General features: G+C 38.4%; 1 protein-coding gene across 1 annotated transcript in view; it reads right to left on the bottom strand.

The window, feature by feature from the left end:
* The window catches only part of FRMD3 (FERM domain containing 3), a 140,566-nt gene that overhangs the window by 33,276 nt on the left and 80,777 nt on the right, over positions 1-26,513 (bottom strand). The window contains exons 4-6 of the mRNA XM_055791516.1: positions 20,949-21,027; positions 9,406-9,503; positions 8,059-8,182 (exon numbers count right to left, since the gene is read on the bottom strand). Coding sequence (XP_055647491.1) covers positions 8,059-8,182; positions 9,406-9,503; positions 20,949-21,027 — 301 coding nt within the window. The remainder of the gene's footprint in view (positions 1-8,058; positions 8,183-9,405; positions 9,504-20,948; positions 21,028-26,513) is intronic.

Raw genomic sequence — 26,513 nt, 5'->3', positions numbered from 1 at the left:
ATCCAAAGGAAAGCAGTCAGTCTTCTGGTTTGAAAGGACCAAAAAGTGACAATTTGGAACAATGTAATTTAGGGGTTTTGACATTTCCAAAAGTAAAAAAAAAAATTAAATTGCAATTATAATTAAAGAGGCACATTAAAAAAGAATTAATATGCTCTCCCCCCTTATATCCTCTAAACCCATGCTATCTTTGCATACATCAAGTGGAACAAGCTGTGGTACTTGGAAAAAAAGCAGAAGACGTGGACAAGTTTGAACTTATCGTATTACAGGCTAATCAAATGGCTACTGAGCAAAGCCTTAAAAAAACAACACAAAGCAGAAGAGTCAAGGGCAATATAAAATTTAAAAATCCTCATTCATCCCTTATCAAAAGATTAATATTCAAGCCTTGATAACATGCTTTTTATCTGTAACTTAGTAATGGAATTTCCCTTAGTAAATAAAAATGTAACTACAGCAAATCCAATCAGCAAAGCCAGTATTTTTTTATCCATCACTGATTTAACATTAGCTATGCCTCTGTCTTTGTTAAAAAGCCTTTAAGATTTACACATGCATCAAACAGCCTTATAAAAAAATTTAGTTTCCTTACCTATGCAAGTGTTTCAACAGTGGAAAAAAGGGAATATTTAGACCACATATCTTTGCTGTTTTGTAACTCAGTTCTCTCAAGAAAGTCAGATCTCTGTCAGTGTATTCACGTCTTTTGATCTTACATGACTTCCCAAATTTTTCAGTAAGTATTCAGCATGCAGTGGAAGATGTATTCCCTTTCCATATGTCGCAGCCACTATAGCACCCAGCTGCAGCATGCCAAAAGTTTTGAACAGGACCAGTAAAAAAACATTACAAGGAAAAGTTTCTGTACACTATACAAATAATAAAATGTGGAATACTTGTGAAATTAAAGCTCCATAGTCATTAGCTATGGATTAATGATTCAACCTAGGAATCAATCATTGCAAAAGTTCCTAATAAAATTTTAATGAAACCAAGTCTTTAATAGAAGACTGAGAGGTCTGCAACACAGTCTGTTTTTTCCTTTAGGCTCATAAGAAGTACACGCTAGCGGATGTACAAGCTCTGCTTATTCCCCACAGGGCCCCCAACTCTGAAGCACTTCAAAGGCCAGGAAGCTCAGAAGGGAATACTTCCAGGGTGTGCCACAGCAATGATCTCCTTTTGTTGGCTGCTCACACGAATTCACTCTAAAATTTTCTCCCCTTCATACCTTTCCTTTGAGGTGTGTATCTGTTCCATACAGAAGCAGTGAAGCTTAGTGAAAGTCAAGGATGAGATTGCAAAAGATTGAGGACTGATTTCTTTTAACAAACAGAGAAGACTATACAACAATAACAGCAAAGAAAGCATTTTCAATGCTATTTTTGGTCTCTTGATTTCTGAATGACCTTAGTAAAGTCACTCCATCTATCTTTTCTAATTCTCTTACTGAGTGATAATGGGCTGTGAGATACCATTAGCATACTAATAATATTAATAAAAGGGAAAATTAATGTCCACCTTTGTGCCTCATCTCTATGTTAAACAAAGTTACTTGCTGCAGAATACAATAGCAATACTGTATTTGAGCGTGCCCCATGTATGATTAATTTCTGGATATTTATGGTCTGTAGGGCATTTCAATTTAATTAATTCAAAGAGAAAGTATGTACATAATGATCTGGCCTCTAGAAACATTGCATATTCACCTCCACACAAACCAGTGCCAGCCATAAAGCTTTAAACAACATAGGCTCAGCCTCCATCAAAGAGATGCCACCAAAGGCACCCTTTGCTCTGCCTCGCTACTGTGGACATGCTTCACTGCAGTCTCAGGAGAGACCACAGTGACTATTTCAGGAAGTACCTCCATCTATGAAACATTCTCCTTGTTATATCCCAGATCTTGTACAGGGTTACCTGCGTTTCCTTTTAACCTAAAAAAAAAAAAATAAAAAAATCCAGAATTCGTCAGAACGAATCAACGTGTTTAGCTACACTATATACTGATCACGGAACTGCTTACCACATAGCTGAGGTTTTGCTGTTGTTTCTTTAAATCTTTTCAGAGGTGGCTGAGACACCAACTGCTATACAATTATAGTGCTAAAGGTCTTGCATAGTTTACTTTTCATTTGAGCTCAGGACATGAGACAGTGGAGTTGGTTTTAAGTACATCCTGTCCGCTACTGTTCTTGATCACAATGAAGGTGCTAAGGAGGTCTATGTAGTATTGAAATATAAATCTCCTAGAATTCCCCATTTCAGTTGTACTGGAGACAATAGCATGATGGTGTGATAATTTCAACATTAAGACACTGTTAAGTGGAATTGCATTGTAGGATGTGGGTCAGTTTGTCAGAACAGTGAGGCCAGGCTTTGTACGTTGCCCAGGCAGCAGCACTGCTCCTCTGCGAATTGCCAGGGCCACCAGCATCAGGGAGTTAAAAGCCTTTAAATGGGTTTGCATATGAAAACAGACCCTTATCACCCGGCAGGTAGCTGAATTGCTGAAGTGTTTCTGGAACATAGAAAACTGCAGAAGACAAATATAAATTTTAACTTGTACTGCATAATTGTTTCTTCCCTCAGATAGAATCCTAGGATGAGAAAAACCTGAATAATCACTTTAAAATAGTAATCAAACTCATTTATTGAGTCTGTTAAATGCTTAGGGGGTTAATTTTACACCATGCATATTGTAATGATATGTCCCACTTATATAACTCCTTCTACCAGAACGTTTTAAATTACTTGTGTGCCTTAAGAGATCAGGCTGATATGGTATCTCTGAAGTCTGTGTTTAGGTATTTGTATTTCACCTTTACTTCATTAATTGATCAGTGACACAGACAGCTCTAACTCTATTCAACAGACAGAATATATTTACAAAACAGAAGCAGTTTTAATTTACCTGTTATTAATTTATAATCTATTCCCATGATACAGAGACCTCTACTGAGCTATGTGTTTTCAATACCACAGTAGATTCATCTTTCTGGTCCAGACAGACCTAGCTTGTAAAGCCTCCTCCCAAATAAAGAAGACGTGGGGAGGGAAATCCTTACATTGTGGAAATTCACACTGCCATTTGAATTCAGCAGTACGCTAAATATGCAGAGTGTGAACCCAAACCTCACCATGAGACAGGTAGCTTGGTAAAGAAAACAACCACATTTGGGGTTCATGATTACGACCGCTCTTCCCAGTGTGGGGAAATGGGGAAGGTACATGCACATACACACACACACACACAGAATAAATCTTCCCTAAAGCTAAAAAATTATCAGTTACAACAAAAGCCGCTACCTTCTCCAATTCAAGCAGATTATCCTTTCTACTGAATATTTCTTGGAATTCTCATTAAAAGAAATATCACATATATTGATCTTTTCAATTTTTCATTTTATCAGATAAACTTTCAGGAAAAGAGGAGGGAAAACACCTGTTTTGTCTGTGAAGTTCCTCTCTCTATGTTACTGCTACAACTGCACCTTCCATTAAAATATGCTCAGGTAAAGCTGTTCCTCACCTTAAAGCTTCTGGAAATACTCTCTGTGCCATGCAAATGCCAATCCCAACAAAAATTATCTCGCTCTTACAATTTCTAGTAAGCGCATCCATAGTTACAAGTATAGTTCCTTAATTTTAATTGGTTTTAAGCACACTTCTGTAAGAAAAGAAATAGTTCAAAAGAACAAAGCTTTGAGGAAAGCAACACATACATCATTTTTCAGGGAAAGGACAAGGTGACTGGGAGAACCTGTTATTTCAAACTTCCAATAAATATAAATTCCAGCCATCTTTCTAATACAGTCAAATTACAACTGACAAGAATGTACGGAGTGAAAGAATACACCAGGAAAATACAGCAGATTAAAAACAAATTGTTCATTTATTACAGCTAACACAACGTCATTTTAATACCAGTCTTCTAAATTAGAGAGAATTAGGTAATTTTGAAGTCACAGTGACATGTGCCAACATACAGCCTGATGGATAAACCTAAATGCCAACACTGGGAAACTGTAAAGGAACCAGCAGGGCCTATCAAGGCTGAAATGAAGTGGACATTCAATGCCACCCAGGGCTGTAATGTAGGTGGGACGCAGAGCAGCAGCCACCACTATCTGCCTATGAACTCCCTGTACACATCACCATCCTCCTCTGCTCTCCAAAGTCTTTGGTATGCTTTGTATAGCTGAAAACTACAAAGACTTTGGCTCCTTAGGCCTAGAAGTCAGCTATCCTTGCTGTAGGCCAAGTCCTGCTCTTTTCCAAACTCCCCCTTCCACTCCATGTAAACCTCAACAGATCCTCGGTCCCCAGCAAAGCAGCCTCTGTCTCCCGTAACATGACTTGCAAGTTTTAAAGCATGCCATACGTCCTTCTGATCAGATTCCTTTCATGTGTACAAGGACATTAGATATCAATGTGATTAGGGTAGTACAAGAAGCTAAGCTAAATATAAAGTGTAGATGAGTGTGCTGCCAGCATTAAATGCATAAAAGCAGATAACATGTAATTTTAATTACAGGAAGATCCTAAATGAAATACAAGACCCACCTTATTCTGGACTTGCTAAACAGGAATTTAGTTTTAGCACTTTTTAATGTATTCAACAGAATGCAAGAAGTCCCTTTAATCTTGGCTAAATGATATTAACACCCACAAAGAGAAGCATTTTCCAGCAGTCCTTGCCAAATCTTCTAGGACAGCCTCCCAGAATGTACTCTGATGGTAACATGTTGTTATACTTGCCAGTGGCTCCCCTGACAGCTCTATGCCTGCACGAGAGCTGAAGAGCCCGATCAGCAGAGACTGGGAAATCCTGTACTCCTCCTGGCACCTGAGTCTGAGCACCCATGGTAACTGATAGTGTGGTGAAGGGAATACAGTAAAACAAAGCAGCAGAGGAAAGTTAAAAGTGCTTAAACCCCCACCAAGCAGTTGCAGTATAGACGATGCAGCAAAGGATAAAAATATGATATGCCTTTCCAATCAAATTTAAACACCACCTTTCATTTTGCTCGGACCAAAAACAAGCATTAATTTGCTACTCTGGTTTTCAAGAAAATACTACCCTTTAGCTTAAAAGTTTACATTGCTTTTGAGATAATTAATAGCAGAACATGGCAGTGATTTCATGCCCTTAGAGGAAACTTTTTCTTCTCCCAAAAGATGTTCTCCCATATATGACTTCTGCAAAAGCTGGAATATTTGATACAGACGATGGAGATGACAGCCAATTCAGTAGCACTTAACCGCCCTGAGCCTGCATTCACAGCTGCCATCCCAAGCAATACTAAATAACTTCCATACGAGGTCAGCATGGGAAACAGGCATTTGAACAGGTCATATAACTCTATAATTTACTGGGCAAAGTAAATGTTTGCATAGTGCTTTCAGATAAATTCATGACTGTTTACATAATACTTTCATATAAAATACATAGCACAATATTTCATATTAGAAATAAGTAAAAACGGATCATTAGTTTTCAAGCGGGACACAAAAAAAATCTCTTTATTTTCAACCACTGAGTCCTTTAAAAAAAAAAAAACAACAACAAAAAAAGACAAAAAAAGCCCCATGAATCCTACAAATATAAATTCCCTTGATAGGGATTTAGGTGGATCTTCTCTTTGGAAATCTATGTATTTTCAGGTATCTGGACTCAGGAAGCTCTAGCTGACAGGTATCTTTCAAAAGCCAGGGAATTTTTTCAGAGTAGCAAATGTTCTGTTAAAGGGCATACAATTTGATATAAATTCATATGAAGGATTATTTCCAGCTAGATACAGAAATCCAATCGTCTAGCACTAGACCTCTCTATATATAGATACTTCTATGACAGATATATTTTATTAATTTGTACTCCTAGAATAGCGATCCATGGAATTAAATATCCAGAAAAGGGCAACATTTCTATGTGACTAGTGAATGTCTGATGTAAAAAATGCAATAGAACAATCAATTTTGGCAAGACAGAGCTGCAGTGGAAAATTTCCAGATAGTAGCTACAGACAGCTCTGAAACCAGACAGATAGGTAAGGCACACCAGATGCTGACATAAGTGAAAGAAAACAGAAAAGAAAGAAAATAGCCCCTGAGGGCTGCAAAGAGCATAAGCCACTGGGCCTAACATCCATAACATACGAATTGGTAAAATCTAGAATAGAAAGGGATTATGGAACATACACATGTAAGTGTGCAGTTATGCCTCAAACACCTCCTGGAGTTCTTTGCAGGAATCAGCAGATCCACAGGCAAAAGAAGCTGGGTTGATACACCTGATTTCCAAAAGGCAATAATAAACAGCATCCCCCATCAAGACTACAGAAGAAATTCAGAGGACATCCTCACATGCCGAGCAGCCCTTGAAGGGAGGAGTCCATGACTAGGAGAATCCCAGAGGGAACTGAGCGAAGGCTTGTAACATTTACTGTCGCAGGATCAGAAGCATCACACTTCTTAGGACACAAAGGGGGGTTAAAAATGAGTTAAAAAATGTGTCTGGTTATTCATAAAAGAGGAACTAGCAGATTAAAGTCACAATGGATGGGCAGAATTAATGCACAAAGTTAAAAAACAACACAGACAAATACATCTCTCCCAGGGCTATGAAACACAAAGAACACCAGCTTTGTTAACCACCCTTCCTTCTCTTCTCCTAACTTTAAATAAAGGACTAGCCTGTTCCTTGAAAGACTGAATTGATCAAAATATTTTCAATTGTGCCTTGGCTTAACTGATGAAAGATCTTGGGTTTTAAAAGTTGAATTTATCTTTTGGAAATCTGCAGCCACTGTATAGAACAATACTGAAAGTAAGAGAAATTCTGCTTTCTTTTTTAAAAGGCTATGGGTTTCTGTGGGTCTATGTACAATGCAGCTTGGACTGCTCTAAAAATATTAGACACCGCTGTGCCATTGAAAGCATTGTTTTGCTGCATGAAATATAAGCAAAGCATATAGGCTTCAGGAAGGAAAAAAGAGAAGACATTAATACTGGCAAGCTTACTGTCATGAATGCTGCATTTTGGTTGAACAAAATATTTGATAGGCTTCTGGAAAAAAGTGATTTAAGCTTTAACACCTCTAAAACGGCATTTTTCATTCCTCGCCTGCAATTTGGTGTCTCCCAATCTAACTTTTGTATAAATAGTATTCATACACTTAAGCAAACCATTTACATATATTGCAACATGAAAACAAAACACAGGGTTTTAAGCAAGGGCAAAGGGCCTTGTAATCTCCGAATAAAAGTTACTCGTCTACTTTATGTAATTAATCGTTTCCTTTCATTTGATTTTCTGCACATCCTATGCCTCTCCAAGTTTTCCGAGGACTGTCTGAGGACATACAAAGTGACTAGGGCATCATGCAAGTTACCGTCACGACTGACTGCTGTGTGTGTCATTCGCTGACAATCCAGAAGAGGGTACAGTTGCACAACACACTGCTACTTCTCTGCTGAAAGGCTATGCTTAGGGACACAGTCAACTTTGAAACCAAAAGATTGATTAATCTATCTTTTTTGATTCCCCTTTGTCACACTGTTAAAAGTTTAGGACACAAAAAGAGCATGCAGAGTTCTGAATCTCACCTCCTTAGTCTTTCAAAGAAGTTATTTAAATACATTTCTCTGCAATTCACCACTATGTTAACAACCTACAGATAAAATAACTTAATTACAGTTTCAGTCAGGTCAATAGCTATCAAGAATTTTATAATTGCACTACAAAGAGAAATTTCACAGTCAAAGACATGTGACCGCTAAATGAAAGTTACTCTTCTACTCGTCAAACAAAACCGCACTCATGATGCTAGTAGGAGCAGCTCACCAGGCCTACATATTGATTAATGAAGGTTAACAGGAAAAGAAAACCCACTACGCTGAAACCGCATTTTCAAATAGGGCATATTAGACAGTATATTGGTAGAATATCTATTATAATCCAAGGAACAAACCCTCCTAAATTAACATACACTATCTGGAAACAGATAAAAGTATTTCTTCACTGTCTCTTTACCAAACAGCATTCTAAATTACCTGAATTCATTTTTATGCATTTCAGCTATTTTCTTCTCGAGTTTTTGTGACTGCTTGGGAAAAATCTTAAAGTCGCTGATGTAATTCTCTGGGTGTTCATCAGGATCATAATCACCAAGCTCAGCTAAACAGATCCGAAATACAAAACAAAACAGAAAAATGCAATCGCAACATTATTTAACAAGGAAAAAAAGTCAGTTAATACAGTGTAATTCAAGACACTTCCATGACTGGAAAAAATCCAGCATCTCTCAAGAAATGCTACGCTGAAGAATTGACAGTTAACTGAAAGGACAAAATTTGTAACTGCCACTGCATCAATGAGTGTCAAGTGAAGTTCATGGTTGATTAAATGCAGCAGTAATTAGCAGTCCTAAACTATTTTCTGTGGCAGAAATGTGCTCTGTAAAAGAGAGGCATAGGTAATGTTCCCCCTTTGAATACGTGTCATTCTGGTACCAGGCAGAACTAAAACAATGCACCCCAGATTCTACTGCTTTTTACACCAATTTATCCTCACCAATATGGACTGGTTTATTTCTGTTCTGGCAGAGAAGCACAGGCTGTAATATTATTTAAGGTGGCCCACAGTATTTGATTCCTCTTCTAAAGGATGCATCACTTAGTTACCCAAACATGGCATTTGGTGTCTTAATTTTCGAAATAAGCCTCCTTTAATAAGGTCTAGGCTCAATCATGGTTTGGATACACTACCTTATAATGCAGTAAGTCCTTGATTCATTTTAAGGCAGAATGAAGGGGATTTCTACATATACGACATCTCTAATCAGATATCTAGCTAACTGGTTCTCTGTGTGCAACCCAAGACATATACCTGAATTTGGCACTAAGGAAATGACAGGGAGGGAGAGAGGGAGAATAAAAAATAGGAAGGGGGGGGAAAAGGCCTTTCTCCTTGAATTAAGTCTACTGTTTTTGCCATAGATTCCATTATCACACAGTTCTTCTTTACCGTAAGAAAGGGCACTGAACGACACTTTTCCCTGCTTAGTTCAAATGGAATAGGCTACATTTACCTTCATGATTCAGAACAGAACTTTGCTTTGTTTAGAACAGATATCAAACATTGATGCCATACTTTTTCACTTAAATACTAAGACAACCCATTTTTTAATATTTTTTTTAAAGTTACAGTTTGGTTTTAGTTGGCTAAAGGGCTGAATCACATAGAACATTTTTACAGTGGTGTCAGTGCAGGGAAACTACAACTACAAAAAAAAAAAAGTACATCCTGCTAGCTATATTCCCACAACAGTTTTGAGTTTCTCTTTATGATGAACACACCTATGAGTTAAGTATTTAAAAAAGCCTGCTGCTTGTACTTACCTTGGACAATACAGGCACCCAGGTAGGCAGCATCCGAAAAAGAACACAGCAGACGGCCATGGAAAATGTCTCTTTTTATTTGTAGATATAAGAGGTATCTGAAATACAATTTAAAAAAATAGGAAATTATGTGGCATCTTTTTGTAACAGATTTAACTTATTAGTGTGAAACCAGCTGTGTAACTATTCTGGATCGCTCTCTTGCTACCTTAAATGGCAGGAAAAAGAGGCAAAGCATGACTACAAAAATTAAATGTAAGACAAGAGATTCTTCTCAGTAACAATAAAATAATGACAGCAGAAGCAACAACAACCCACTAAGCGCTAGCACGGAGAGTACTTTGTTTAAAATGTACAGCTGTTACAATGCTTATTGGTAAGGTGAAATAAAAGACAGTAATGTAAGTTTGTTTGAACTCTCATTGAATACAGGTTTACACAAGGAAATCCTTCTGTTGCTATAGACAAAATAGCACGTTAACCACAGTGGAGAGGATTACCTTCCTTTTCTTTTTTCAGTCTGTGAAGAATCCTAGATTAATTTTTGAGACAGAAGCAACTGCCTGAGGCCCAGAGGGGTGGCAGGCATAGGGGATCTGCCTGGAGGGAACCTCTCCAATTCCTCTGAGCTGCTCTGCCTCCAGAAGAACTGGGGAGAAGAAACAAAAGGCTCCTTCTCCCTGCCCTCTGCCTCCTACCACCGAACAGCATTATTTCCGATAGCAGGAGGGAGGCGAAGCGGCCAGGCCATTGCTTTTTTCTCTCGCTTCCTCCCCTGGAAAGCAAGCCTCCCAGAGATGGAGCGACTCACAGCCCAGCGACACGTTTGCAGCTCCTTTCCCAGCCACCAGGCTGGCTACAGCTGCACCATTCAGCAGCTTAATCCCTCCAGGAAAATAAACCATTTAGGCATTGCTTTAGCCACATAAAGTCAACGAGCTCAAGCACATTATCAAACTCAGTGGCTTCTGCAGACCTTCAGGACATTCCCTGATGCTGCCAGTCCTCTCTAGCCTTGAGCTACAGTGTAGCCAATAAAAATGTGCTTTATGAATAACACTGATGTCAGATGCATTTTGCCCAAGCTACCTGGTTCTGTGTGGACCGTGAGCTCCTGTGCCAAGTAGCTTAACCAAAGCTTACAGTGAGTTCTAGTTTGAGCAAGACTGGAAGTATTATCTGAAGGGCAAGAGAAATTTACCTCCTTTCCTTGGATTGTTTAATAAATGCTACATAAATGCAATTATCATTGAGAGAAGCAATTTGTTCTCATTGTGAATGCATCCCTTCACTCAACAGTATTACAAGTTTCTACCAGCACCTTGCACTTCAAGGTCTTTTTTTGTTACTATTTTTCAATCCCTATTTTTTTCCTGTAATCAGTGTCCACTAACAGCTCACTAACTCCGTTCCATAATTTTGTACTGCTACAGTACAGGTATGCATATCAGGGTGTACTGAAGGCCTCAGTGAAATCCATTAAAAATTCTTAACCTGCAATGACAGGCTACTGGAAAAAGCTCAGTATCTTGATGCAAATACCATACATAACCTGGGCAAATGAGCAGTCTCCATCCTAAAACTTTTTAGTAAGTCTCTCCAGGGTGAAAAATCAGGTTGTCGTTCTCCAGAGTGACCATTAACTTCAGGCCAAACTGAGTTCACCTTTTCAGAAGTGCCAAAAAAGAGCCACCTATGAAAGGGCATTTCACAGTGCAGCTTGTTAGCTGAGCTGTAAGGTCAACAGACCTCTAGCAACACTGCACATAGGTGAGTTCTGAGTTTGAAAATTACTATAATGATATACAAAGTACATAAGCTCCTGGGAAAGCATATTAACCCACTGATCCTGTCCTACATTTGCAGATGTGGGACTGAGATGAGAACTAAGAATCTGAAGTCTCAGCATCATGCCATGTCCAATTCTCCAGCTGTATGGATAGAAGCAAATCCTATAAACAGTTACTTTTCTATGAATATTTTGGTATTTACAAAAAGAAAGAATAGTTTTTCATGAAATTCTCTCCCATGTAACAGAATTAGGCAGCAGCGCTGTCCACTTTGACCATATAGCACAGACCATTATCTTCAGAGACCAGGGAGAAAGGAAAATCTTCAAGAATTGACTCAAAGCACCTATTCAAGAGTCAGGCAGCCTCTCTCTTACTCTCTCTTTCAAATGCTATGCAATAAATCACAAGTTAAGATTCCTGGAGTGAGGTGGCAGGGAGTTCCCCTGCCCCCCAGTATGGTTATTTTATGAGAATAAACCTGAAAAAAACACATACATGAATTCACTAGGTTTCAAAACCTTTTCCTTTTTTTAATATAGGGGGACAGCCATAAATACAACAGTTCATGATGGGTCATTAAGATACTACACCAGCATTTAAGATCAAGAACAAAGCATCAACAAAAAAAAACTTAGAATGAGGGCAAAACCTCATTTCTATGCATCCCACCAAAATTCTATATAGATGAACATAGGAGCTTGGGTGGGAATGTGCAGACCTGTGGCATTTTTAAGTAAATATTTTGCTGCTGACCAGGATCGATCAAAGATCCTCAATGCCATTACTAAATTTCTGCATCTGTAACAGTCTCAGTTGTCTGAGCTAATATTAAACAAATGTTTATTTTCCCCAGAAAGAAATGAAACAGGAATAAATACAAGTTTTAAACTAGTTTCTTGCTTAAGCCTATTTGCAATATGAAACTACTAAAACTTGTCAAAAAATACCCCCCAAAGTTAGCTTCATTACAATAAAAAATAATATATACTTTTTCAATCTATATTGTCAATATATGCACTTTTGTCAATTACATGAAGCTAATACAAATGTATTATTATCCATCCCATTCAGCTAAATCACTGGCTCTGCAACTTGTTCAGAGTTCAAAAAAAATAAATCAGGATTTTAGAATTGCAGAAAATTTCTGTTATAATTTTTCTGGAACTTCAAAATAACACATTTTTCATTGTCTTGTCTCCCTAACACACCAGGAAATATTTCCTTTCTGTAACAATCAGGAACACACGATCTTTTGCTGTGAGGTATGTTAACAGAAAAAAAATTCGAGTAAACTGAGGATATATAACCAAACCAGCACATAAGATATTATTTTAGGGAAAAGAATATCTGTGCCTCAGATAGGATTTCCTCCCAGTGATCACCCTGGGATGACAGAGCTGAACCCAAGCCATCACATAGGCTAGCTTCTGTCACAGATGTGGGCCATAGATGTTATTCATGTGTCTTTGCTTTAAAATATATAATTCCTAGTACTTGCTAGTCAGAGGAAGGAGCTCTGGTTTTCCTACCTTATGTGAAAGGGGGTTTGTTGCTGCAATTGGCTTTGAGGGGCAGGGGGGTTGTCTCTTAAATTGTTCACATACCTTTCTATTACACCGATAATTTTTTAAATAAAAATACTGGAGTTTATTTTTTCTGTCACTAAGGTTCTTTCCTATTGAGTTACTGCATGCATTTGACCACTGAAATCCTTAATGAAATGGTTCAAACTTGCACTTTCAAAGAACTATTTTGCTTCTGAGTATAATGGAAAAAAAAAAAAAAAAAAAAAAAGAACAAAGAAACACCTCCAAGAAAAAAGGCAGCCATCAAGAGAGGGAAAGAGGCACAGAGCATAGTTCACAGTGGCGACTGGAGAAATTGTTAGCTGGGACACTAGGGAAGCACTTGCACTTAGAAGGGCAGATGCATGCAGAGCAGAATCAGAGCCTGTGTTTTTCAGAGACCACTAACACAACAACCTGCACGGGATTCTGTTCATCTTCAAAGTAAGAAGGGCAGTCTGGAACAAGACTAAGACAAGTTCTTTCAAATGAAGGAGAAGCATGCACAATGGACTGAACACCAGTGTCGCAAGCTTTACCAAAGGTTGGCTCAACATCAGACACTTCCTGTAATCCTGACAGAGTCATTTATGTCCCAGTTCAGCAAGAACCTATGAATGCTCACCTCACTCCTGAATTCAGTAAGGGTTATCCATGTAGTTCAGATTGGCTACACTTAGAAAAATAAGTTGCAATATCAGATCTGATTTTGCTGTTTCTCACGTCTTTCCACCACAGCTGTTTTTTCCAGGCCTTGGCACAACTTTATAGCCTGATTTACAGCCCTAAGTACTCGGTCTTACCAGCAAGCTAGTAAATGTATGCTTCAGTGCTTACACTCACGAATGTCTATCATTGGAATAACCTCATTTTCATCTATTATCCATTTGCAATACAGAGGACAACTCGAGCTTAGCCAAGCCCTTCCTGCAACTGCAGATAAAGGGTCAGCAGTATCTATTCTTGTTTTTAAGCAGGCTTTGTGACCCCCAGAGATGATGTTTCTAACTGCTTAATAGTCAATTTAGTTATCTATTTTAAGATGTTCAGTGAGGCAAGAAAGCTTTCCCACAGCCAAACTCTGTGGTTTGTCCACGTAGTGTTTTTTTTTCTTGTGTTCAGGTCACTTCACTCATTTTTATTCCAGTAACAAGCATTTCTCCCAGAGTTGTTGCAGTCTTTCCAGCTAACAGGCATGGTCACCTCAGGAGATCCAGCAGTGTTTCAAAAATTGTTGTCTCAGTGTGGTGTCTGACTTTGACTGCACTGCTCTCTCCCATGCTGCTGTGCATATTCAGGTGCAGGGCAGCAGAGTGCAAACGAGTGTATTTACTGCATTCCTGGACTGGATGCTTTCCTCCCCCAGCAGGATTTGTGGGTTCTTTATGTATATTATTCTGGATACTAACTTCACATTGTGTCTTCTCCAGTAGATATCACCAAGTACACTGCAAGAGCACTAATCTCCTGCCAAAGTCTACGAACCTAACCTAAACATCAACTACTACATGTAATGTATGTAATGCCACAACTAAGAAAACACCTTCTGTATGCTTTTACAGTGCCACCTAGATAAAAAAGCTAATAGAAAAAATAATTATATTCTCTAGAAATATATTGCTTATCTACTTAATATTAAAGAAGTATTTTGGTATCTTATAAATTAAAAGAAAAGCCATCACTCTATTAGCTACCAACAAAACACAGAGGTGACAGATAGATCTTGGAGTCATTACAGACAGGTTCCTGAAATCAACTCAGAGTGCAGCAGCAGCCAAAAAAGCTAATAAAATGCTGGGCATGATGCAGGAAGATATTGTGAACAAGACAGAGGGGCAGTCTGCCACTATTTAATGCCTTGGTGTAATCACATCTTGAATGTATAACCTAGCTCTAGTTCATCCATCCTATGTAGGACATAACTGAGGTTGACAGGTAGGAAAACTCAAATGAGTGAGATGGTGGAGCCTCCCATACAAGGGGAGATGGTGACTGAGGGGGAATAAAAGTGAGTCTTACAAAATCTTGAGGGTAGTGGGAAAGGCAAACACAGAACTGCTATTCACTGAGTTCTGTAATACTAGAGCTAAGGGGAGGTCAGTGAAATCCAGGGAATTGCTTAAGGCAGATGAAGGAAAATACCTTACGCAGCAGGTAGTGAACTAACTGCCTCAGGAGGCTGTGAAGAAAAACAGTATTACTAAGAAAAAAAAAAATTAAATGATCAGACAAATTCATGAACAACAGATCTAGAAAATAATACTAAAATAAATATGCAGGGATGTAATTGTTAAAATTGTTAATATAATAATTCCAGAAACCTTTTAGTGAATTTGGATGAGAAAGAGATCTGTTTGTTTTCTTATTTTTCTGGAACAATATGGAAGTTTTGTTCACACTGGCGTGGCTTAAACCCATCACAGCACTTCTAAAACAGGTACACATGGCAGTATGTGTGCCACAGTGATGTTAGTACAGAAGTTGCTTTTCAATCCACCTACTCAGATATAAGTCAAATTCTAGCAGAGGAATTTGGAACTAGGGACATAGTAATCATGTCCTCAAAACACATTCAAACACGGGAAAAAAGAAAAATCTATTTCTCTTAAAATGTCTAAGACTGTAAGTAGTAGGAACCACCTTGTTACCTTACTTGGGAAGATGCAAGACTGTCTTTTGTGTTAACAGGCAGCTGTAGGAAGAACCTCTCTCCTTGTTCTATACCTTCTGGAGAGAAGTACTGATGCTAAGTATTCAAACACAACAGAAGTAGTAGCATCCCTTAACTCCATCCTGAACCTATGTCTCCCACAGATGGCCAAAACAATCAGAGAAGCTCTGGATTCATAGTAATATATATATATATATATATATAAATGTAAAAACCAAATAAACAAATCAAATTAAACAAAAAAACCTAACCAAACAAAAAAAACACCACAACACCACACACTAAAAAAAAAAAACCAACCCCAAAACCAAAAACTCAACAAACAAACATCAAAACTACTCCCTCAGAAAAAAATAGTCCATTCTCCTGCCATGGGGTGGAGGTGTGAAAATCACTTGAATAACAGCTTTCCAGTAATCTCAGATCTCTCATTTCTGTGATCAGGATCATGACTGCCACTTACAACTAGTAGTGTGGGGGTTTGTCCTTCTGGCTTTGGAACTGGCCAGTGCCTGCACTGCAGTGTACGGTCTTTCCTTGGGAAAAGGGAAAATGTGAAAAATTAACATACCAGCCAGCTGCTTGACACTACTGGCTACACGGGAAAAAAAACAGCTTTATTGCTATACAAGAACTAATTTCACTGACGAATAATGAGGACAAAGGAGTGGTTAGGGAAAAGCTTTATTTTGGATGCTGGGTACATAAGAGCCTCACTGCGGCACAGGAATAGCTTCCCCTCTGCAAGCTTCCACAGCTGAACTGCATCTTCTCAGCGCCTCCTGCCTTCCCCTCAGAGCACCACAAGAGGACCTTGGAACATGTAAGGTCTCCTCCCACAGGCACAAGCTCCACCAAAACACCCAGGACTCTCCTGGATAATTTTTTTCCCTGCCCCAAATGCTATGTGCAAGCCTGCCTGCACCAAGCATAATTTGTAACAACTTGCATTCATTTTTAAGACCTATGCTATTCAACATGATTGCGAGTCCAATACTATTAAAACAACAAACTCACTTGCCAACTGCCAATATGGCCCTAAGAAAGCCAGAACAGACAAGCTGACTTGCAGAGGCATCAAAACATAGCTACCATTGCACATCTCAAGAAAAGCAGGACTGGGTATCCAGAGCAGCAGAGGTATTCCTAAATGATGCCTGGAACAGGTTTCGGCAGCACAGTCCTACATCATACTGGCTTACCCTTGGAAGGATGAACATATTGCAAGACTTTTCAACTTGCACATAAATGGTTTGATATTAAGATATTCAAGCACTAACAACCAGCTGGAGCACTACAGCCCCAACTGGCCTCTCGTTTCTGGAGGGAAAAGCAACCGACTCTTCCAGCACAAGTCAATATCAAATACAGCTGTTTGAGATAGGACTAGTCAAGCACATTATGCATGCAGCTACATTGTTCTTCCTTGCCTGAGCTAGCTCACTCAGGGCTTTAGAATTTGCCATGTTTACATACCTCAAGTCTTTGTCATTTTATATGATTTCTAATTAAACATTTTTTTATCTGCTCTTCTTGTATCAAAGTACTCATTACACTTTTGTAACAGCCTAGTGACTGAAGAACTGCTTCTTGGGTTAGGAAATACGGATTAGAAAAGAAAGGGCATGATAAAAATTGATTGAAATAATCCATCTTTGGTTAATTCCATCACCTACTTATTCATGTCCTCTTCTAGGTCTGTTTTTTCCATAGTAATCATGGATTACTGCTGACACAGTATTATCTGTAGCATTTTAGATCATTCCTTTGAGACCTCAAACGGCTTTATATTCTCTCATTTTAATTATACATACACAGTATAATGTAGGAATTTGGAGAAAAGAACACGTGAGGCCTTGGGCTGCTCTATTACATGAGAAAGAACACTGATTTATTTATTACCTAAACAAGAATGCTGAAAAGAAGTAACGTAGTAAAATATCTGTACCCGGGTATGACCAGTCCTTGGATCCATCTGTTCACACTCCTTTGACTGTTCCCATTCTGTTCACATGCAGCATCTCAGGCTTTCCCAGCTATGGACTCTCCCAGGGCTTTGACCGCTGATCAAAGAATAGTGGAGAGGCACAGAACAAAAACGTCTGTGCTTTCCAGAGAGTGCAGTGGGATGCTGTGTGTGCTGCAGATTGAATGACCTCTGTAGTTACAACTGACTTCATGGAAATTTTGCATCTCTGCATGCCCTGCCAGCAGAATAATCCTGACCATCATAGTGAGCTCTGGAGTATTATTTTTTCTGCACGTGGTTCCACGCACATAGCTAAAGCAAAACTCCTCTCACCACCAAGCCTATCACAGTCTCTGGAAAAACAACTGAAATGCACCAAAGAGACTGCCCCACCAAGAAAACAGTATTTCCACAATTAAAGACAGATCTTCTAAATCCGTGTTGGCACAAGTTAAGGAGATGAGCAAAGAAGGTTAAGCACTGAAGCGCGTTAAGATTTGGACTTTGTTGACAAGTTGGGTTTCATGTAGTCTGTCATTACAGAAACAGGAGAGCTCAAGGTGACAATCCTCATGGCCAGTGAAGTTATTTGTGAATTACAATCCCAGCACCAGCTGACTGTAGAGAAAACAGCGATCAAGGACCACACAGAACCTCCCTCTGTAGCACGAGGCAGAACTTTTGTCCTGAGTCCATAAATCTCCTATTTAGCAGTAATATCTCAAAGTGCCCTAACACCCAGAGGCAGGCACTGGTGTTATTTCAAAAGCATAGTTATGGAAGTGCTCATTAATTAAACTGAGGGAAGATGAAAGTATGCAGCTGGAATGGTACAACATGGCTGACGGTATGCACAGGCATCCTTAGCAGTGGAACCAAATGCAGTGACAAGCAAGTGCATGGCATGATCCTTTGCCCAAGGCACTCCTAGTCTCTAAACACACAGCACACACACATTTTCAGGCTTTTATGGGTTTTTTTTCTATATCATAGGCAGAGGACTAACTTCAGCTATATCATTCTCCATCTTAATTTCCTGAAAATAGTTCCACCTGTAAAACCACAGACTAACTAAAGGATAACAGTCCAGACGAGCATACCAAAGGTAAGATAGAAATGAAGCAGCAGTGACAAATACTGTTTTCTTCCTGCAAGCAATATCTACATCCTGAATATACTTCTATCCACTATTTTCAGAGAAATCAAACCATTTGGCCCACACACACAGAGCTTCATGTATTGAATAGATGATATTTTTTTTGCATCAGATATTGCTATGGAAGAGTAGGAAAACCAGCTCTTTTTAACATCTGTATGTGTCTTTGATGTCTCTAAGGTACTGCATTAAAGATTTATTCCTATAAAGCTTTTACAATGACTGCATTGACAATAATCCACATGGGGGATTTAGACAGGGTTAATTAATATTCTGAACCAAAGAGTAGTATGACAATATGACAGGATGTCTTACTGTATCTTAATTTCATTATCTAAATGGGGACTACAGACACACATCGGATTTCTAGCAAGAGAGCAGCTCTATGACATGCTTAGTTAGGCACAGAGAATAGCAGAAATGCAAAGCACAGTTACTCAGACTCAGCTGACTGTATATGCAGCTATGAAATACAGATAGCGTTTAAGTCAAAGAGGACAATATTATTAGTTTATTTTCAAATCATCTTCAGCACACACTGCAACAAATGTGACTGTCCAGTAAACAGCAGAGCCAGAACAAAATCTACCAAAAAGCCAACTAGCTGTCAAGGTTTCATGTCTGCCCTCAGTCAAATACTAATGGACCTTCCCTTTCTTGAATTTCACCAATCATTGCAATTCAAGAAAAAAAAAATTAACTCAAGCCAATTTGGAGTGTCACCTGCAAACTAACCCTCTGCTTCAGATGACAAAGCAAATTCTCAGAGGTGAGTTACATGAATACACCTCACTTCCTTGTTTCAGGATGATTTCTATGTTTTGTTACTGTATTAGACACCTGGGCAGAGACAAAGCTTCCCAAATAGCTGTATCAGGAAACTGTAAAGCTGATCAGATACAAAAAGGTGTCACGTGCACAAGGTGGACATATGAAAAAAGAAATTATTTCTCTTTTTTAAGGTCTTAATAGTATTAGTTTTAATAAAAGACCATAAAACAGGTTTTTATACAGCCGCTTGACTGCAAAAATAATTTGAAATATTCTAGCAAAGCCTAAAACATACTGACAGCACAATACATGTCAGTGAGCAAATTCTAGGTGCTTTGCTTTTCAACAAAACTTCTCCTGGAAGGGTACTGAAGCAGGTATAAAAAAAATATCAATTAATTAAGGCTCTTGAATGAGGGAAGTCTATACAAAGTTGATACTCTGGCTCATAAAAAGTTAAATGTTCATCCAAGGACAAACACTAACAAATAATGAAAATTCCTTGACTTCCTGGCTTACAACCTGTTCACTCAGCTAGACAGGTTCAGTATTTCACCCAAGATAAACAGCTATAATATGAACTGCATGTTCCAGCTGCTCTGTACAAACTATAGACTTACCATTCAGCAGAATGCAAGCTGTTCCTGAAACTTCCAGTATAAGACCAGGGATAAGGGGATCACTCCCACTCATGAAGTGACTTGTGAGCATAAAAATGTGCAGGGCTTGGGGAAAGCATCAGTGGAGAACTCAAGATAACAAGCACTCAGGCGCTCTGTGCTTCCACACAACTACTAGTCAGTGGTATGAGCTGCTGACTAGCAACACAGTGAGTTGTACATAGTCCTGCACAGCTGGTGTAGAGGTCAAAAGATCTGTGACTTTCCTACATTTTTTCCACCAAGTGCATTTATTAAAAAACACCCAGAGCAACAGAGTATTCACAATGGCTAATAAGAATGACAAATTTCCATTGTTAAGTATGACTGATCCGTTGCACAGCTGTGTTTTCACATCATAAGCTGGAAAATTCCAATGTAAGTAACAAGACTTCTTAACCTCCAGAGCAGCTGTACTTTAAAAACACAAATATCTTGCACCCCTACATCAGTTTGCTAAAGGTCTATCATTAGTTTAAAAATACTTTCTTGTTTGTGGTCCTAAAGACACACACAACAGAAAATTCAGTGAGACTATCCATGCTCCTGTTGAAAGAGCCAGGGCCACACCTGAATTAAACTTGACAAATTCATTCACCCTAAAAAAAAAAACCACCTCAGACACAAAAGGAACTTACTCAAGACCACAACTCTTTCCCAGAAAGAGTCAGGATAGTCCTTGCCCAATCATTTAACCACTGCTTCTCTTTCTAAAAGTTTTTCAGCATCACTGCTTCTCTGTTATAGAAAAGTCCCCTCTGTGTTATAGAAAAGTCCCCTCAAACTTCTTTTAAATATCTACAGGTATCACAATAAATAAAAAAGCTCTCAGTAGGGCAAACGCCTGTCTACTCTAGTATTATAACATAGTGAGAACCTTACCCTATGCAGCAAACTCTTATTTTGAATTTGTTAACAATGTACATTAAATGCACAAACACATTAAAAAAAAAAATTACCTGGTGAGCTCTTCTTTAATCTTCAAGGGTTCATGTGGGTAGAATTTCACTCTAAAGCACATGGTATATGGTGGGTGAGCTGAAACATTATAAAGAAAAAGCATGAGAACAGTAGCAAGCAAACACTGCCTCAGCACTCTGAAGGATTGCCCTCCAAGAGTCTTACAAATAGCCTGTGTGATGGTTAGCTCCAGAGCATCAGGCAGGGACTCAAACAAAACCAAAAATTATTTATACATATAAAAAGAACAGAATATATGACAAAAAAAAGGCCAAAACACATACAAAATACAGCTAACCAAGGCAAATCAATTTATAAATGGTTTCGCACCTCACAAGAGTTATTGCTTGATCCAAGAGGTACAAAACATATCTGAGCTGCCTTTTTCTTTTGGCTATTGATAAACAGGAAGTAATTGCATCTTGTCACAATGAGATACAAAAGTATTACGTATATTTGTTACTTCCTGATAATGATTATGCCTAGACTATAAAATGGCAGAATTAAATTTGGTTACGAAGCTAGAGACCACAGAACTGTTTCTGTTTCCAGTATTTAATAAGGCTACATGACCTGCTCCTGAGCTATGGTACCAATACCAGACCTTAAGTACAATACTGTTTCCAAAAAAAGGAAGGGAAGAAGGGAGGAAGGGAGGGACAGAGGGAGGAGGGAAGCAAGATGACAGTAACAGGAATTATTTCAATTCTGAAACCAGTGCGCCTCAGTTTTACATTAATGAAACAGCTTTATATCCCACTTTTGTATCTTTGATGGCATTCAAAATAACTAATCCTAGGCCAGTTGATCTTTCAGTGAGGGACAGAAAGCAAATCGAAGACTACCATTATAATGAAAAAGGCATCTTGTGATATTCATGTTAGGATAAAAGACATGGGAAAACCAAGTAGAAGGCTTAAGAATAACACATCAGGCACAATACACAGGTAGGCAGAGCCCTCAGAGCTATCTGTAGCCAGGTAATGTTCATGTTTCAAATCTAGTTCAAAGCAAGAAGGAAAATACTGCATCTTCAAAAGGTAAACGGTTTGGGGAAAAACCACAACTATATTTACACAGGCCATGGTAACTGGCAGGCCTGCTGGTTAACACCAAGAGGGAGCACAGAGACGGAGGAAGCACCAAGGCATAACTGCTGTCCGAGTAAGCCATGTGAGGGTCCTCTTTACTAAAACATTTATCAGCACAGCCATTTTTAGATGGACAGAAACAGAAGAATAGATAAGGCTTCAAACAAAACGGAAACCTGTGATCATTGTGCTCATTTGGGAGTGTTCTGCAGACCTGAGTGCAGAACTGTAATCCTTTTATTAAAATATTTACCTTTGAAATTAACTTTCTGCATATTTACACTAGTACTCAACATTTATAGACCCTCTTAACAAGGTGGGGGGTTGGGGTTTTGTTCTATTGCTTTTTTTTTAAAGGAAAGCATCATGCAACTTCAATTCACAGTAAAGTGCAGATCTGTAATAGTCCAGTTAGTTTTAAAAGTCCCTTAATCTTAATGTATAATCAAAGTACAGAGTCAATCTAACTTTCCCAAATCCTGAAGAGATGGTACTTTTACAGGAGGGGAAAAAAGGAAAGGCAGAAGAAAAGGGCAAAGAAAATTACAGAGAAAATGAAGAAAAAGATCAGGAGAATCAGATAATTACTTTTTAGTTACTGTAATCTCTAACAATAATCACTGAGCTACTGTAACATTTTACTGTACCATCTCCTGAAGCTTACTTAGGTCACCGGCTTGTATAATAGCATGTGGACATTAGTTCAACAATCATGATACTCTTAAAGCTACCTTGACTGTAGTATTTATTCATATGCTGCAGTCTTCCAGAACCTCACCTCTAGACATCACATAATTCCATGTGATATACAAAAGCAACAGAAAATAAAAATGCATTGCAACTTTTGTTATGGTTGGTATCTTTTGGAGAGTTCAATTGCTTTTGAAGATGAAGCAGTATTTTCCCCTTTAACAACCCCATGTTGCACTTTTTAAAAGCATGGTCAGCCTTAACAAACCTGCTGATTTCACCTTCTTTTACATGTTTAAAATAACTACTCATTTAAGACACAACTTCTGAAGAGATGGGGATGGAAAAATGAAAAATACAGAAAAAAAGAAAGCAAAGAAACAGTAACAAATAGAAACAAGAGGAAATGGAGAAAGAAAAACAAGCTCTAAGTGTTTCCTAGGGATGGTTTGAACATTCAGGCTAATCAAATCTGGAAAAGGCCTCTGAAAGGAAGCAAAACACTCCAACTGCTTTCTGTGGGTTTTGGCATCTTAGATGTGACCACAGCATTGTCTTACAGTGACTGGAAATAGGTTGCAAAACAGAGGACATTGTTACGTCCTCCCTGCCCTGTAATGGCAAACTAGAAGGTAAACTGAATTCAATGTCCCAGAAAGGGAAACAGACATACAGAAATGCACTAAGGAGTCATGTTGCCTGGACAAAGCAAAAGATAACATAAGTCATCTTAAAGGGTTCTCTCTTCTCAATAGCCTTCTTAAAACTAAGCACAGGAGTAAAACATGCACTTCCAGAATACGGTTTCATTTACACAACACAACAGAAGAGCCAACCTGTACTAAATGAGCAAGAGTTCTTTGTCAGAAAAAAAAAAAGGCTTTTAAGTGTCCTGGCAGATTTAGAGGTAGTTTGTGCTTGAAATAGGGATATGCAGAAATAAGGACAGGGCATGGCTCTGCAGGGCCTTTAGCTATTACAAGCCTACTGCAAGACCCAAAAAATGTACTGAATTTTACGCAAAGTTTTGGATGTCAATGAAATGACTGAAACTTTGGTTGTTATAAAAATAAAGGAAAAAAAATATGTTAGAGTTACAGTAGAAGAGTCACACTCTGGAATTTTATGGCAACCACAGAAAAGCAACAGCTGCCTCATATGAAAAGAGTACCACAGCAAGGAAAGAATGGCATACACTGCACTAAAAAATAGTCCACATTGTTAACAGCAAAGGTTATAATAGGAAATGTTTTCCTTGTAGCAGAAAGACAGTAAGTGACAGAAGTATACACCAATGCACAGAATATGCATAGGAAATTTGGCAAAGCAGTTTGAAGCCTACTTTGCAAACCTTTTCCTGGAGTCAAGCTTCTGTAACGATATTCCTCCTCAGCTGTGCAGCAAGTAATACAAAACAAGGCTGCTGCAGCCTCCTAAACAGAGGTCCTTTTCTCAGTAACACCTGCAAGAATGGCACAGTCTTGACTGACTTGCAATTGGAAATGTTAAAAAGAATATGATACCCTCCACTCAATTCATCTCTGGAGATAAGAAGGTACCCTGCAATCACTGAAGGAAACAAGATCCTGGTTTTCTGTTCCTCTTTCCCAGTTAGAAAACCAGCCACAAACAATGAACACTTGAAAAGGGAAGGAAGGAACACCCACAGCTATCCACTTGCCTCGCCATCTTAATTTTAAAATGGATCGTAAGCCTGATGTTCCTCAAAAAACACATTTGATGATATGCAAACATTTATTAAGGCCTTTGTCTTACAGATTTTACAGTAATGGAGAACCACACCAGAACCTCTTATTCTCTCATTCACTGTACACTTGTAGTGGAAAGCAAGACAGAGAGTGAACCATATCAGCTCAAGAGATGAGATTGTCAAGCCAGACAATTCCTCAATTCCTTGAAAGCAAAATTACTTTCTACCACTTACTCACACATTAAAGTGGAAACATTAACAACAAACCTTCCCAAAACAGATTTCAATTTGCAGAACATTTCTTCAACATAAAACCAGCCTGAATATAATCCGCTTTATAATAGCTATAAGCCTTTTCTTTCAGCATGGTCCTTTATTTGTCAGATAAGAAGCAGCTGGTATAGTGAAATGCCCAAGGCTTTGTCAGAATTTCCCACCATCACAGGCTTTGCTTTCTCGCTAAAAGAGATTCACAATTACAGTAATTTCAAAGGACTTTAGCATGAAAAACAGTACTGGCTGCAAACTCCATTGCAATAGGGCTATTAATTTGGCACTTTATGTGCTAACAGCACATAAAAAAGGAAGGCAAAAGAACAAATACAAACATTTAAATTATATTAAATGCTGAAACCAGTCTAGACCCTTCCTGAAAGAAATACATACACAGCATGGAAGGTTTCCAGGCAACTGGTTTTACGCTGTTAAGGTTTATTTCAGTTGTATTTAACTAAGACAACGTATATGAAACAGTAAGGATCTCCTAGCTAAAACCCAAGCCTCTTAACACCCTGACCAGAGCAAAGATATAGCAGCTTCACCCCTTGGCACAGATACCAACGTGTAAGGGACAGAGTCTCATGTGCATTCATTTTCAAGCAAAGCCCGCTGCATGATTTCTCTTCTGTGAAGTTGAAGAGCTTATAGGGAATGAGAAACCTAATAAAAATTACACATTCATACTACCATTTTCTTCATAGAAAAACAATCTGAAACAGCAAGAGAAATATACTGATGTAGTACAAAATTTGTTTTTAGAAGCTGGTGCAAATCTTGATTTAAGTTTTAGAAGCGTGAACCAAAGAGGGAGAAGGACAGAAGTTTCTCAGCTGCCACTTCTGGGAAGTTTTCCTGTTTGTTTTTAACAGCCTGCTTTTCATCCAGCACAAATACTAGCTTCTGTAATAAGTTGTAGTGTTGATTTTTTGATTAAACATGGAGTACAGATGGATACTGAAAGCCAAAAGAAGATGTTTAAATTATCTTCATAGCTCTGAGAATGTAATCTTGCAGAAAACTACTTGCATCTCTCCTCGATGTTACGTATTTTCTAAACTATGCTACATTACTGAAAGTTAAGTGAAAAATTAAAAAAAAAAACCACACACAAAAACATTACACTCAAACAGTCTTCAAGTTTGCTGATGCTGCAGAAGGATCTCTGGGGAACCCTGAATACATATGCTGTTGCTTCCATAGACCTTTTCCCTTACCAGATGAATCGGCTGTTTATCCATACAACTTGCTATGCATGTTCCAGACAGAACAGTACTCAGTGTTTTTCTTTTATACGTAAGAAATACTTGATCTCAATATAAACCTCAAATTGTGGGGTCTTCCTGATGGCACTCAATTAGTTATGGAACAACACAGGGCATTTTCATCATCAAGTTATAATATGCTTTAGAGAGTGTTATTAAATCTTCATGAACATCTCAGGTAAAGGATACACAGCATTTGGATTAGTGCCTGAAGAATCACACAAAACTTCCCATTGTCACTGTGCACAGATTTATGCACCAAGATTTGATTACACTCTTTTTTAGATTTGTGCTGAGACATGAAAACTGATGGTAAGTTTGTTGAGATTTAAGAATCTTTAGAAAGTTTTGCACAACCCATCTCTGCACCTGGGTTCTTGCTTCCCCTAGTTTGTTCCTTATCCTTTCATATTTTATGACAGCCTTAGAGATTAATGAAATTAACTTAACAAATTTCAATGGACTGACACAGGAAACCATCCTTTCTGCATTACTCTCTCAGATCATCTGAGATGCAAGGCAGCAAGAAAA

The sequence above is a fragment of the Falco peregrinus genome, chromosome Z, assembly GCF_023634155.1.
Source record: "Falco peregrinus isolate bFalPer1 chromosome Z, bFalPer1.pri, whole genome shotgun sequence".
Classification (NCBI taxonomy): Eukaryota; Metazoa; Chordata; class Aves; order Falconiformes; family Falconidae; genus Falco; species Falco peregrinus.
The sequence above is the reverse complement of the archived record's forward strand: the minus strand, read 5'-3'. Positions and strand labels throughout refer to the sequence as shown.